Consider the following 15,705-nt stretch of genomic DNA (forward strand, 5'->3'; position numbering starts at 1 on the left):
CCATAGCAACAGTAGTTTGGAAAGTAGGCTTTTTGGTACTATAAGAAAAAAAATGTCAATTAGCTAAGTACTTTTCCTCCTCTTTCTCTTGACTCCAGTTTGTTCACTGATGAGTCATTAGGCTGAGCCTGTGGGGGTGGGTGAGAGAAAGTCAGTCGTGGGAGTGAGAAGGGAAGAAAATCAATGAAAAACCCAAGTCTGTCAGTTTTCGGTGTGGAAGGGTAAGTTGCACTAAGTCGTAGATTGAAACAAGACTTGGAGGATATGTGTCATTGCTTCCTGATCTTCAGACCAAGCCATTTGCAGGTCCAGAAACCAAAGCTCAGAGAAGGTAAGTGACTGAGTCAAGGTCAGAAAGAGAGATAGTGGCAACTTCAGAACCAAAACCCAGGCCATTACCTGAGGTGCCCTGCAGAGAATGTTCTCCACCTGGGGGTGTCTGCCCTCCAGGCCAAGACCCACAAGTGGTTTGAACAGGTCAGCTTTTATTACTCACACAATGGCCATAGTCAAGTCATTCAACATCTTGGACCTGAGATTCCTTTTCTCTGAATCGAGTAAGCACACTACCCTGCTTGAGTCTCATAGGAAATAGCTGTACTGCTAACTGAAACAACATTAAATCACAGTGTACAAGGAGACTTTGTGAGTACTTTAAATGCATTAGTTCATTAATCCTCACAACAGCCCAAAGCTAAGTACTGTTAGGGGGTGCCCATTTCAAGGACAAGGACACCGAGGCAGAAAAGGGTCAAATGATCTATGCCAAAATATACAGCTAATAGGCTAAATACTTTACCATTGCTAAATTGCCATGCCCCATGTAAACGCACTCAAGCCGCTGATGTTCAGTGATCAAGTAATAAGGTCGGAGATGTAGAATAGATAGGTTTGGTTTAGGATCACAGAGGACAGCTATTAGGGAAGGTCCCTGCTGTACCTTTATGGGGAATTTCTATACTCAACTGGACCTTATCTCCTCCCCTGGCTGTGGCAACAAGATAAAAAGAGTTTGTCCTGTGAAGTTAAGGGACTGTCAGGAAGGACCTAGCCAGCACTTTCATAGGTGCTCAATAAATGCTATTCCATTTGATCTGCATTTCCTGTGGGCTGTTATCAGCATCTTCTCTCTGTGGGCTGTCCTTGGAATTTTCATCTCCCATTGCCTGTCCTTCATGCTGAAGGAAATGAGGAGAGAGAGAGACAGAGAGCGCGCGAGTGCGAGAGCGTGCTATAAGATTAGAGCTTTGTTTGAAGGAAATTTCTGCCTCTAAATTTAATCTTTATAGTCAAATTCTACAAAACCCTTAGATACCGTGGATATGAATCTGCAAGGACAGCTAAGAATTGCTTGTCCCCATTCTTCCTTTCTTGATTTCAGATGTTCGTGGGCCTCCTGTTTTGGTTCCAGTTTTACTGTGGCTTCTCTGCATCTGCCATGATTGACCAGTGGTATCTGATCTTCTTTAATCTGCTCTTCTCGTCACTTCCCCAGCTCGTGACTGGGGTGCTGGACAAGGACGTGCCAGCTGAAGTGCTGCTGACTGAACCACAGCTCTACAAGAGTGGCCAGAACATGGAGGTGAGGCTCCTTTCCTGCCCCCATCTCCTATTGCTCTCCACATTCACCTACAGAGAGTGAAAGTCTCTACACCTCCCTTTAAATGGACACCCTGGGAGAAATTGTTAAAATTTTGGAAAATGACCAGCAGGAGGTAAAAAATGGATTCTATCTACTTGATTGTGTAGGAGCTGTGTATTAACTAGAGTGAGGTTAATGGTTGGAGTGATGGTATCCTGGTATATGCATATGTCCAAACTCATCAAGATGTATACATTAAATGTGTGCAGTTTTTGTGTACCAATGTACCTCAGTTAAAAAAAAAAAAAGAGGGAGGTTAATAGAAAAAAAAAATAATGACATGAAAATTCTCTATACCACCAGTCTCCCGGAGCCTAAGGAAAGTCCACTTGGAATCAAAGTCAGGGTCATGTGGATTGCTGCCTCCTGCACAGGGATTTTTTCTAAAACAATCCCCTCAAAATGTGATTTATTTTGAATGGGAATTAACCAACAGATAAACCCATGGAGAATCCATTGAAAGAATAAGTGAATACAAGCAGATATAAGTATATGTTTACATCAACACAACACATAGATTGACATGCTAATTACTAGCTATTCCTACCAGCATTTAAAGTTGGCCCTCTAAGTGCTTCTCTTTGCTAGTTGGAATTATTGTATGTGTGCAAAGGAAATGGAGCTCCCTATGTCTTACATCAGTATCTGATTTAGAATTTGTTTACTTTTGACTTGACTTCCCCTGGTCACCTTCATTGACACTGGGTTCCCTCAAGGTAGGCAGGCAGGGGTGGGGCTCTGGGGTTGGAACAACTGAGGGTCAAGCAGATGAGGAGGGCCTCTGCATGATACCTTTCACTGGAGGAATGGCTGTACTCAGCTTGTCCTCCTGTCCTTGGCCAGGGGCTGGAGCTGGCCAAGGGAACAAGGCACAAGAAGTTTGTCCTGTGGAGATAGAGGACTGAAGGAGAAGCCTAGCCAGCACTTTCTTAAGTGCTCAGTAAGTGCTCATTCAGTCCAATCTACATTTTCTGTAGGCCAGTACCAGCCCCAGCTGCTTAGGAGCTCAGAGTCAAATACCAATGTAGTTGCCCAGGAAATGAAGTCTTGATCAGTCCATATCAAGGTCATTTTGCCCTCAGTGTATAGCTTTTTTAACATTAAACACTTCCATGATCCATTTTTAAAAAATGACTCACTTTTAAGAAACATTCTAGGGGACCCAACAACAAAGGGCAGCAACATCATGCAAAGTAGGACCAGAAGAACTCAGATTGGAGCAGGACATGCAGAATTTGAGGTGCTGTTTCCTATTGTAGAGAAATGCTCCCTTGGGGACACATGAGTGGCTCAGTCAGCTAAGCGTCCAACTTGTGATTTTGGCTTAGGTCATGATATCAGGGTGATGAGATCAAGCCCCATGTTGGGCTCTATCATCACTGGGGAGTCTGCTTGAGATTCTCTCCCTCTTCCCCTACCCCTGCTCTCTCTCTCTCAAATAAATAAATCTTGCTTTAAAAAAATGCTCTCTCTTAGGATTTAGGAAGTGGTTTTATGTGTCTGCTGTTGACCTAGATCTAGAGAAGCTGGTCTTGTGGACAGATGCTCTGAATGATTGATCCAGCTGCAGATGATGCCTCTGCAGACGTTGGTGTAGTCCCCCTGGGACCCGACCCCAACTCGCCAAAGTCTTGAATTAGCAAGTTCCCCTGGGGTGCTTATCTTGTGCATTAATGGCCCTGTACTACTGGAAGCCATCATTTGAAGAGATTCTTACTTCTCTATAATTTCTGTGCTTGTTTTTGTGTCTAAGGAGTATCGGCCACGCACGTTCTGGTTAAACATGGCTGATGCTGCCTTCCAGAGCCTGGTTTGCTTTTTCATTCCTTACCTGGTAAGTTGGCACCTGGAACAGCCTTTCTCACTAGCTTCATCCAGCAACCTACAGACATAGGACACTACTGTTTTTCAGGCCTACTATGACTCAGACACAGATGTATTTACCTGGGGAACCCCCATCACGGCCATCGCGCTGTTCACCTTCCTTCTGCACCTGGGTATTGAAACCAAGACCTGGGTAAGAGCTGTGGGCATGATCCCAGGGAGTGCTGATGCTGCGGGCCCCACACTCCCAGGCAGATTCCATGACATCTAGAAGATTTCTGAGCAGACAGGTGACTTCAAAGCCAGCTTCACTGTGGAGAAGGGAAACAAGTACATGGGCCCGCCACATGTGTATTGGAGCTCCTTGGTGTGGGAACTGCCACATTCTGACTGGTGTCTTCACCTGAGCAGCACTTTGCTCCTTCCTGCCCACTCTCTTCTTCTCCTCCGCCTCATGCCGCCCTTTCCCTCTGTCTTTCCTTCCTATGCCTGACTTCCGTCTCCTTGACTGTGCCCAGGGTGGTTCACTGATGCCAAAGGCTTCATCAGACCCTCCCAGCTGCCTGTGCCACAGACCCATGTTTTCACTAAGCCCTGAGAACAGCTACGCACTGATGGATAACCAGTGCAACTCTGTTTAAATAAATGCCCTTTCTCTTTCCCCTAGACCTGGCTCAACTGGATAGCTTGCGGCTTCAGTATCCTTCTGTTTTTCACTGTGGCTTTGATTTACAATGCTTCTTGTGCGACGTGTTATCCTCCGTCCAACTCTTATTGGACTATGCAGACATTACTGGGCGACCCCGTGTTCTATTTGACTTGTCTCATAGCACCTGTTGCTGCACTGCTTCCCAGGTGGGTATCAGGGACAGTGTCCCTCAAGTCCTAAACGAGCTCTGAGAGCATTCTCAGACCTGTGTTTTTATACAGTGAAAGTCTCAGAAGACTCAAAGTCACCACCCACAGATGACTGTTTTTTATATGCTCTTTCCAGATTGTTTTTCAAAGCCGTGCAGGGGAGTCTTTTCCCCACCCAACTTCAACAGGGGCGCCAACTGGCCAAGAGGCCCCCCAAGAAACTCATTGCTCCCAAAGAGAACTTTGCTCAGGGACACCCTCCAGAAGAACCCAGAACTGAGTCATCAGAACAGAAGAGCATCAGTACCTCTGGACCCCTCTCCCAGGATTGCACCTCACAGGCGTCATGGCACATACAACAACCAGCCTGCTCCCCAGAGGCTAGTGGGGAGCCCAGTATGGTGGACATGAACGTACCTTTAAGGGAAGACATTCTGCTGGAGGGACTGAGCAGTCAGGCCCCGGGGTCCTCCATGCCAAGGGAGCCTATCCTGGAAGGATGTCCTGGGGACTCCAAGATGAAATCCACCCATACCAGCAGGGCAGCCCCCCTGTCATCCATTTTCAACCTGCCCAACTTCAGCTCCCTCAACTGGATTTCCTCCCTCTCACTGGTCAGTGGGCTGGGAAGTGTCTTACAGTTCTCTCGAAGTAGTTTACAGATGGACAAACAGGACAGCGAGTTTTTGCCCAGTCCACCTCAGCCAGACCAGGATCTGTGTGGCTTAAGCAGGCAGACCACTGACTACTTCTAGGAACATCTTCCAGGGACTGCAGTGGATGGCTGAAGCAGTGAAAACCTTGGAATGGCCTTTTTTTTTTTTTTTATAACTTAGATGTTATATTATTTATGTTTATTATTTGCACAGAAGAGTTCTAGTGAGATGTATTTTATGTTTCCAAGGCTAACACAGGAAATGAAAGGTACCAAAAAAGAAAGTTTATTTTTTAAAAGTTCTAAGTAGAATATATTGAAAAGAAAAATAAGAGCTTTAACATTTATAAAATTTTAAAGAAGAGTAACACTTGAAAAGTGTGTTTAGATTTATTTTTTCATCTCATTTTTTAAGAAAATGCAATATGATTGATGTTCTCCAACATGAATGACCTTTGCTTTCCCCATGTGAAAATGTGTATATGAGCTCAGTGAATCCCAGTGGGTGTGGAGAGCAGTGAGGGGAGATGACAGGGCAAGAATGCAACTTCTCCGTCCTTGTCCCTGTTCCCCCACACTGCCTCCACCAGCCTGGGAGAGCTTGGCTCTGTTTCACCCAGAAAAGGGAAGGAAGGAATGCATGCAAGGAGTTCATCCCAATGTTGAAATCTATGCAGGCATTCTATAAAGATCGCCTTGTAGGTATTACGGTCCCTATGTAGGGTCTTGCCTGTCAAAATCGTAACAAGCAATAAACAACCTTCACTTTACAAAGAGAATGGGTCCTGTTGCCACTATTGTGTGAAGTTATTAATATGTGACCTACAGCATGTTCTGAGTACCACAGGGCACTTCCTCATGGCAAGTCCTTTTAAACACCGTGAAGAATACAGCTGGGTGCCCCACACTGTAATGCTATGACCCCAGGTTACATCATGGCTCTATACACTAGGCTACCAGCCCCACAAGACTCTTCCTGTCAAGAGGCTAGGCTTTTTAAGTGTGTATCTTTAGACATTTGTCTTATGAGTCATTATTTCTGTTCCTCTAAACAGAGGGAAAGGGGGGAAAAGAATTGAAATATCCAAGGCAATTAATTATATAGCATTCCCTCTGCAGAGACCTCTTTTTGCACTTAAAACTTTTTTTTTTTAATTTAAACTCAACTTAGTTAACATATAGTGTATTATTAGTTTCAGGGGTAAAATTTAGTGATTCATCAGCTGCATATAAAACCCAGTGCTCATTACACCAAGTGCCCTCTTTAATGCCCATCACGCAATTACTCCATCCCCTCACCCACTTCCCTCCAGCAACCCTCAGTTTGTTTCCTATAGTTAAGAGTCTCTTATGGTTTGCTTCCCTCTGTTTTTATCTTATTTTTCCTTCCCCTCCCCTATGTTCATCTGTTTTATTTCTTAAGTTCCACATATGAGTGAAATCATATATTTGTCTTTCTCTGACTTATTTTACCTAGCATAATACCCTCAAGTTCCATCCACATCATTGCAAATGGCAAGGTTTCATTCCTTTTGATGGTTGAGTAATATTCCATTGTATATGTGTGTGTGTGTGTGTGTGTGTGTGTGTGTGTACACATCTTCTTTATCCATTCATCTGTCAATGGATATCTGGGCTTTTTTCCATATTTTGAATATTGTGGACATTGGGGTGCATACACCCCTTCAAATCATTATTTTTGTACCTTTTGGATAAATACCCAGTAGTGCAATTGCTGGGTCCTAGGGTAATTCTATTTTCAACTTTTTGTTGATATGCCTTCAGAAAGTTGAAAATAGAACTACCCTAACTTTTTTTCTGAGTGGCTGCAGCAGTTTACTTTCCCACCAACTTTATTATTTTTTTTTTTTAAAGATTTTATTTATTTATTTGACAGAGAGAGATCACAAGTAGACAGAGAGGCAGGCTGAGAGAGAGAGAGAGGGAAGCAGGCTCCCTGCTGAGCAGAGAGCCCGATGCGGGACTCGATCCCAGGACCCTGAGATCATGACCTGAGCCGAAGGCAGCGGCTTAACCCACTGAGCCACCCAGGCGCCCCTCCCACCAACTTTATAAGAGGATTTCCCTTTCTCCTCACCCACATCTGAGTTATTAATTTTAGCCATTCTGACTGGTGTAAGGTGGTATCTAATTGTTGTTTTGATTTGTACTTCCCTGACGATAAGTGATGTTGAGCATTTTTTCATGTGTCTATTATCCATTTGTATGTCTTCAATGGAGAAATGTCTGTTCATGTCTTCTGTCCATGGATGGGATTTTTTGTTTTTTGGGTACTGGAGTTTGATAAATTCTTTATAGATTTTAGATACTGGCTTTTTATCTGATATGTGTGAATATCTTCTCCCATTCCGTAGGTTGACTTTTGGTTTCGTTGACTATTCCCTTTGCTCTACGAAAGTCTTTTATCCTGATGAAGTCCCAATAGTTCATTTTTGCTTTTGTTTCCCTTGTCTTTGAAGATGTATCTAGCAAGAAGTTGCTGTGGCCAAGGTTGAAGAAGTTGCTGCCTGTGTTTCCTCTGGAATTTTGATGGATTCCTGTCTCATGTTTAGGTCATTCATCCCTTTTGAGTTTATTTTTGTGTATAATGTAAGAGAATGGTCCAGTTTCATTCTTCTGCTTTTGGCTGTCCAGTTTTCCCAACACCGTTTGTTGAAGAGACTGCCTTTTTTCCACTGGCGATCCTTTCCTGCTTTGTCAAAGGTTAATTGATCATAGAGTTGAGGGTCCATTTCTGGGTTCTCTATTCTGTTCCATTGATCTATGTACCTGTTTTTGTGCCAGTACCATACTGTCTTTATGATTACAGCATTGTAATAGAGCTTGAAGTCTAGAATTGTGATACCTCCAGCTTTGGTTTTCTTTTTCAACATTACCTTGCCTATTTGGGGTCTTCTGTGGTTCCATACAAATTTTAGGATTGTTTGTTCTAGCTCTCTGAAAAAATGCTGATGGTATTTTGATAGGGATTGCATTAAATGTGTAGATTCCTTTGCATAGCATGGATATTTTAAAAGTATTAGTTCTTCCAATCCATGGGCATGGGACATAGAATGTTTTACCATTTCTTTGTGCCCTCTTCAATTTCTTTCATAAGTGTTCTATAGTTTTCAGAATACAGATCCTTTTCCTCTTTGGTGAGGTTTATTCCTAGGCATCCTATGGATTTTAGTCCAACTGCAAATGGGATCAAATTCTTGATGTCTCTTTCTGATGCTTCATTGTCAGTGTACAGAAATGCAACTGACTTCTGTGTATTGATTTTATATCCTGAAACTTTGCTGAATTCTTGTATCAAATCTAGCAATTTTTTGATGGAGTCTTTTTGGTTTTCTACATAACATATCATCATGCCATCTGCAAAGGGTGAAAATTTGACTTCTTTGCCAATTTTATTTCTTTTTGTTGTCTCATTGGTGAATCTAGGCCTTCCAGTAGTATGTTGAATAACAATGGTAAGAGCAGACAACACTGAGAGCAAAAAAGCTCTCAATTTTTCCCTGTTGAGGATGATATTAGCTGTGTGTCTTCTGTATATGACTTTTATGATGTTGAGGTATGTTCCCTCTATTCCTACATGGTGGAAGGTTTTTATCAAGAAAGGATGTTGTATTCTGTCAAATGTTTTTTCTGCATCTATTGAGAGGATCATATGGTTCTTATCCTTTCTTTTATTAATGTGGTATATCACATTGATTGATTTGTGGATGGTGAACCACCCCCACAGCCCAGGAAAAAATCCCACTTGGTCCTGGTGAATAATCTTTTTAATGTACTGTTGCATCCTGTAGGCTAGTATCTCAGTAAGAATTTTTGCATCCATGGTCATCAGGAATATTGGTCTGTAATTCTCCTTTTTAGTGGGGTCTTTGGTTTTGGAATCAAGGTGATACTGGTCTCATAGAATGACTTTGGAAATGTTCCTTCGATTTCTATTTTTTGGAATATTTTCAGAACAATGGGTATTAATTCGTCTTTAAATGTTTGGTAGAATTCCCCCTGGAAAGCCATCCAACCCTGGACTTTTGTTTATTGGGAGATTCTTGATTACTGATTCAATTTCTTTGCTGACTATGGCTCTATTCAAGCTTTCAATTTCTTCCCCTTACAGTTTTGGTGGTTCATATGTTTCTAGGAATTTACCTATTTCAAGATTGACTAATTTGTTGGCATGTAATTTTTCATAATATTCTCTACAATTTTTTACATTTTTGTGGTGTTTGTTTTGATGTCTCCTCTTTCATTCATGTTTTTATTTATTTGGGTTCTTTCTCTTCTTTTTGATAAATCTGGTTAGGGGTTTATAAATCTTATTAATTATCTCAAAGAACCAGCTCCTAGTTTTGTTGATCTGTTCTACTGATTGTTTTGTTGTTGTTGTTGTTGTTGTTTTTTAATTTCTGTATTATTTATTTCTGCTCTAATCTTTATTATTTCTGTTCTCCTGCTGGACTTAGGCTCTATTTGCTGTTTTTTCCCCAGCTCCTTTAGGTGTAAGTTTAGGTGGTATATTTGAGACTTTTCTTGATTCTTGAGGTAGGCCTGTATTGCAGTATACTTCTCTCTTAGGACTGCCTTTTCTACATCCCAAAGTATTTGGACTGTCATGTTACCATTTTCATTTGTTTCCAGTTTTTCTGGAATGATTTAACTGTTCATTCTCTATGTATTTGTGATCTTTCCAAATATTTTCTTGTGGTAGTCTTCACGTTTCATAGCAGTGTGGTCAGAAAAGATGCATGGTATGAACTCAGTCTTTTTGTACTTCCTGAGGGCTTATCTGTGAACCAGCATGTGATCTATTCTGGAGAATGTCCCCTGTGCACTTGAAAAGAATGTGTATTCTGCTGCTTTAGGATGAAATGCTCTGAATATATCTGTTAAGTCCATTTGGTTCAGTGTGTCATTCAAAGCCATTGTTTCCTTGTTGATTTTCTGCTTAGATGATCTGTCCATTGATGTGAGTGGGGTTTAAAGTCCCTTACTATTATTGCATTATTATCAATGAGATTCCTTATGTTTGCTATTGATTGGTGTATATATTTGTGTGCTCCCAAATTAGGGGCATAAATATTTACAATTGTTAGATGATCATGTTGGATAGACCTCTTTATTATGATATAGCACCCTTCTTCATCTCTTATTACAATCTTTGGTTTAAAATCTAGTTTGCCTGTAAAGGATGGCTACTCTGGCTTTCTTTTGATGTCCATTAACATGATAGATTGTTCTCCATCCGCTCAACTGGAGGTGTCTTTAAGTCTGCACTGAGTCTCTTGTAAGCAGCATATTGATGGATTTTGTTTGGTTTTGTTTTGTTTTTATCCATTCTGATGCCCTATGTCTTTTGATTGGAGCATTGAATCCATTGGTATTCAGAGTAATTGTTGAAAGATATGAATTTAGTGCCATTTTATTCCCTGTAATATCACTGTTTGTGGAGTTTCTCTGTTCCTTTCTAATCATTGTTGTTTCGGTCGTTCTTTCCCACTCAAAAGATCCCCTTTAATATTTCTTGTAGCACTAGTTTAGTGTTCACAAATTCCTTTAGTTTTTGTTTGTCATGGAAACTATCTCTCCTTCTGTTCTGATGACATCCTTGGTGGATAGTTTTCTTGGCTACATATTTTTCCCATTTAGCTTGTTGAATATATCATGTCAGTCCTTTCTGACCTGCCAGGTCTCTGTGGACAGGTCTGCTGTCAGCCTTATGTTGATACACTTGTAGGTTAAAAACCTTTTGCCCTTTGAGCTGCTTTCAGGATTTTCTCTTTCTCTTTGAAATTTACAATCTTATAGGTTGAGATGTTGACCTATTTTTATTGATTTTGAAGGGGGTTCTCTATGCCTTCTGGATTTGAATGCCTGCTTCCTTACCCAGGTTGGAGAATAAGCTATAATTTATTCAAATTCTAGCTTAATTTGTCCTCAAAATTAATGAGAACTGTAATTTGTTCAAATAAACCTTCTGTCCCTCTCTCCTGCTTTTCATCCTCTGGAACCTCTGTTATCTAGATATAATTTTACTTATGGAATCACTGAATTCCCTTAGTTTACCTTCATGATCTAATAGTTTTTTTTTTCCCTCTTCTCTTCTGCTCCCTTATTTTCCACCATTTTATCTTCTGTATCACTGATTCACTCTTCTGCTTCATTCATCCTCATTTTTATGGCCTCCAGTTGGGACTGCATCTCAGTAATTTAATTCCCTGGCAGTGAGTACTGCCTCCTGTTCTCTCTTTTGGGGTGAATCTCTCCATCTTGTCATTTTGTCCAGAAAAGAATATAAAAAAAAAAAAAAAACAAAAAAAACAAAACTAAAAAAAAAAAATAAAACCCAAAAAAAAAAAAAAAAAAAAAAAAAATACACACACACACACACACACACACACACATAAAGATAAAATGAAAGGAAATAAAAAATTAAAATATATAAATTATATGTAAAAATAAACACTAAGAAAGAATTTAAAAATTGAAAAAATAAGAAAATAACTGAAAAAATACTATAAGACTAAAGAATAAAAATATTAAGGATAGTATCTACTGTTTTCCCCAAGAGCTGAAGCTTTGTAGCCCTCTATGATCAGTATACTTGGTGTGAGCAAGTTTTACTGGTCTTCTAGGAGAGGGGTCTATTGTGATGATTCTCAGGTGGAGTTGCCCTAAGCGCAAATGCCCCTCCCTTGCAGTCAGGCTCTGTGTAAGTTGCTCCAGACTCCACTAGGTGGCACTGTTTTGCTCCCTGAAGGTTCTCAGCACTGATGGGCAGGATGAATATGGCTGTACCCTTCTCTAGCCCCAGAGCTGAAAATTCACACACACACACACACACACACACACACACACACACACACACACCACTCTTGAGTGAGCCCTCACAGAAATAGCAATCAATCTCTCTTAATCTACCAGTTTCTGTGAGAATTCTGTGTTCACCCAGACTGTGACCAAGTATTTTTATCTCAGTGTTTTATCTCAAAACTCCAAATTTTACAGACTCCTGTGGTGTGGACCCCTGCTGTTCCTCCCAGGTGTTGGGGGGTGGGAAGGGGGCAGGTGGAGGGTCTTGCTACGCATCTGCCTTTTGCTGGACCCTCTCCTGGGAAAGTAGTCAACCATGCAGACATTTTCAGTTTATGGAAACACAGAGCAGAAAACCAGCACCAAGACTCCCTGTTCTCAGCCAGCTTCCCTGCTCCTGTGCCTGGGAACCCTGCTGCACTCAAGCACAACCCATTCTTCTTGTGACCTGGGATCCTGAGACCATCCTGTCACCTGAAATTCCACCCTACTTCACCACCTGAACACATTTAAGCCAGGCACATCCCTCCCCAAGACACTATACCAGACTTCTAAAAGTTCTGATTTTGCACTGCACTGCTTAAAATACTTCGAGTAACTGCCTTAAGCAGGCTCCCTCCTCTTTGCCATATTTTCAGCAATATCACACCAGAATCAAGTCTCCCCACCTCCTACCTTCCAAACTTCTAGACTTACAGCATTTCTTTTCTCAGATCTCTGGTTTCTCAGGTGCTCCGAATGACTTGATAACTATATAGCTGTACTCCAAGGATGATCCAAACTTAAGTCGCCATACTCCTTCACCATCTTAACTCCTCCACCCTGTCTTTGCACTTTGCTAACAGCTGTGAGTCAACTGCTCTACTCAGCTTTAGAATGTGAAGTGAGTGGCATGTGCTCCCAACTTAGGGGTCTTGTGGCTGTTTGTCCCCAAGAAAAGCAAGGTACAGAGGGTGGAGAACCTCAGGAGAAGCAGTTCCTGAGCACAGCACAACAGGAAGAATGGCTGGTTATCCAGTGTGTGTGCGTCATTGAGCAACAAAAGATGCACCCCAACTGGTTAGAGAAGGCAGGTCTCACCGTCTACAAAGCCAGAGATAGGGTGGGCTTTGGGGCCATTGAACTCAGCAACTCAGAACTGAGGCTTTACCCTTTTCTCCCTCAGTTCTCTAGGGTCAGTTTTGTCCTAAGACTTGCTTTGTGATTCATGATACATGGCCAGAGACAGGTCCCACTGTCCAGAGGAGAGGGCTTTCCTCTCCATCCAGAAGCAGAGTTCTGGCTTCCTTCACCTCAAGCAGCACAGGTTGCAGTTGCTGGCAAATTGAGGGGAATGTCCTAACTGGAGCTTCTGGCTAGAACTGGAAGAGGGGTCAGCTTCCCTCCAAGTACTTGAGTTGCATGAGTGGACTCTCAGGACTACCTGGGCCCTGTAAAAGCAAGGAAGAAGAAGGAGGAGTGGAAGGGACTTCAGCAGCAGGCAGGGACCAGCGGAGGTGATGCTGTCCCAACTCTCTCCCTGCATGCCTTCTCTCCTTGGAGCAACAAGTACAAAAAGAACTTACTTGGGAAGATACACAGCCTGCTTTCCTGAGTTAATATAATGCTTGTTAGCACAAAGTACCAAAAAATCTATATGCGTATTTCCCTGAGTATCAGAGCTCAGCGTGCTCCAGCTTCCAGATTTTCTTGCATTCACAATTACCCTTCTTTCCCACAGATTTCTCTCCTCTCTAGATATGTCTTCTTAGAAAAACAGTATTATCCAAGAAATGGCTTTAGGAATATGCATACCAAAGCTATTTCATAGAAATAAACATCATAAAGGGCATTGTCAACTACTACGTAGGGTGACAGATAATCATAGAAGCCTGCAACAGTAATCAATCACAAGCCAGTGAGTGTGATCTCAAAATGAATGTGGTACAGAGATGAACTTGATCATTATCTCAGAAAAGCACTGGGAAGGATTTGATGGCAGTGCAGGGTATCTGGGTGGTTCAGTCCTTAAGCGTCTGCCTTCGACTCAGTTCATGATCTGGGGTCCTGGGATTGAGGCCCACATGGGAACCCCTGCTCAACGGGAAGCCTGCTTCTCCCTCTCCCTCTGTCCTTGCTTGTGTTGCGGAGGATAGAGGCTCCCCCAGCCCCAGCTCCTTCCTGTCCACTGCTCTCCATTGGTCTTGCTGAGGTGGAAGAAAAGACCAAATGGCCCTCCTGTTTGGTTAAGAAAAGAAAACAAGTTCCACAGGATGCTTTAGCACTCTCTTAAGATGCATCTGTTTAGATTAAACTTCCGCGTAAAGGGGGGCCAGTTGGCCCTGAGAGACCATGTAAAACATCCTGTTACCATCCCCCATTACCCATAACCATAAAAACTCACCCCTAACCCTGTTGGGTGCTCAACCTTTGGGAAATGATTCCGCTGAGCCCGCGGGAGAAAATAAAGCTGTATTCTCCCAGATTTCCATGGGCCACTTGAGTTTCCTTGGTCACTTCAGATTTTCTGCAACAGTGTTTCCTCTCTTGCTGTGTCTCTCTCTGTCAAATAAATAAAATCTTAAAAAAAAAAAAAAGATGGCAGTGCAGTAGGGGAACCCTATACTTGCCTTGTCCCTCAAACACAGCTACATAAATATCTAATCATTCACAACACCACGCCCACCCAAAGAAAAAGCCGAGAGAACAAACTGCAGAACTAGAGGGATAAAAGAGGCCCCATAGTGGAAACTAAGAGGTACAGAGATGTGATTCAGGGGAGAAAGGAATCTCTGGTGCTACAGAGCAGAGGGAACCTTGATATGGGGGGGAGAAATGTGCAGGGGATTATATAAGAAAAACACATCCTCAAAGTCACTGACTAGCAAAACTATAGAAACTGATAATTATAAGTTTTTACCAGCAATAGAGTTCAAAGTTGGAAGTTTTGGAAGTCTGCACCATCACCAAGTAAAGCCTGGTGGGCATACTGGTGCTTCTGTTTGGAAGGGGGACAGAGGCCTGGGAACAGACTGAATGGTTCCTGAGGATCCACTGGGTTGCAATGGGAGAGACAGTCCCCCATCTTGAAGTGCTTTTGGGGGAAGGTGGCACTGCCTCTCAGGGGACAAAAGAGCTGGAAGGTGCCAGTGTCAGCAGCCGCTGCCCCATTCATTAGCGTAGGAAGAGAGACATCTGCCAAGGGCAGCAAACCTTGGTGCTGGCTTTTGCTGTGTTTACACACAAACTCTAAGGCCCTGCACAATGTGCAACTGCTTTTCTGGGACAAACTGACACCAGCAACAACATGGTGATACCCTTCCCCAGAGGATCAGTGCAGGACCATACTACACTGGGTCCCTAAAATTTGAAGTTTTGAAACCCAGCTGTATACCTGAGATAAAACAGAGGAACACTGAACTGCAGGGTGGGCAAACAGCTTGGACACAGGGTGATGGCAGGGATCAGACAGAAACCTGGGACACAAAATGAAATTATTTGCTCTTCTGTGAGGGTTTTCTAAACAGTGACAGGTGCAAACTCCCCACTCTGGGAACAAGAGAGTGGGGTGAAGCCATTTTCCCTTGCCCATCAGCACCGACTGACTTCAGTGAACAACACAGTGCTCCTAGTGGAGGCTGGAGCCACTTAATGGAGCCCTGCCCCCCTGCACCCAGGTGCATCTTTACTAGAGCAAATCTGCCTGAGAACCAGTGCAGCAGGCACCTCCCGCAAAAGACCAGCACACACCTTTCACATGCACAAACTCTACTTGATCATAGAGTGCTGCAAAATTAAAAGTCCTAGCAACAGCAATCAGACAAGAAAGAGAAATAAAAGGTATCCAAATTGGCAATGAAGAAGTCAAACTCTCTCTCTTCGCAGATGACATGATACTTTATATGGAAAACCCAAAAGACTC

At 42.5% G+C, this 15,705-nt stretch overlaps 1 protein-coding gene across 1 annotated transcript in view; it reads left to right on the forward strand.

Annotated features, from left to right (window-relative positions):
• The window catches only part of LOC111161913 (ATPase phospholipid transporting 10A (putative)), a 178,842-nt gene extending 173,090 nt beyond the window's left edge, over positions 1 to 5,752 (forward strand). Inside the window, exons 17-21 of the mRNA XM_022525987.1 lie at positions 1,382 to 1,582; positions 3,396 to 3,476; positions 3,555 to 3,659; positions 4,134 to 4,321; positions 4,461 to 5,752. Coding sequence (XP_022381695.1) covers positions 1,382 to 1,582; positions 3,396 to 3,476; positions 3,555 to 3,659; positions 4,134 to 4,321; positions 4,461 to 5,079 — 1,194 coding nt within the window. The 3' untranslated portion in view covers positions 5,080 to 5,752. The remainder of the gene's footprint in view (positions 1 to 1,381; positions 1,583 to 3,395; positions 3,477 to 3,554; positions 3,660 to 4,133; positions 4,322 to 4,460) is intronic.
• The last annotated feature ends 9,953 nt before the right edge of the window (positions 5,753 to 15,705 follow it).

The sequence above is a fragment of the Enhydra lutris genome, unplaced genomic scaffold, assembly GCF_002288905.1.
Source record: "Enhydra lutris kenyoni isolate GAN:26980312 unplaced genomic scaffold, ASM228890v2 scaffoldscaffold87, whole genome shotgun sequence".
NCBI classification, from domain to species: Eukaryota; Metazoa; Chordata; class Mammalia; order Carnivora; family Mustelidae; genus Enhydra; species Enhydra lutris.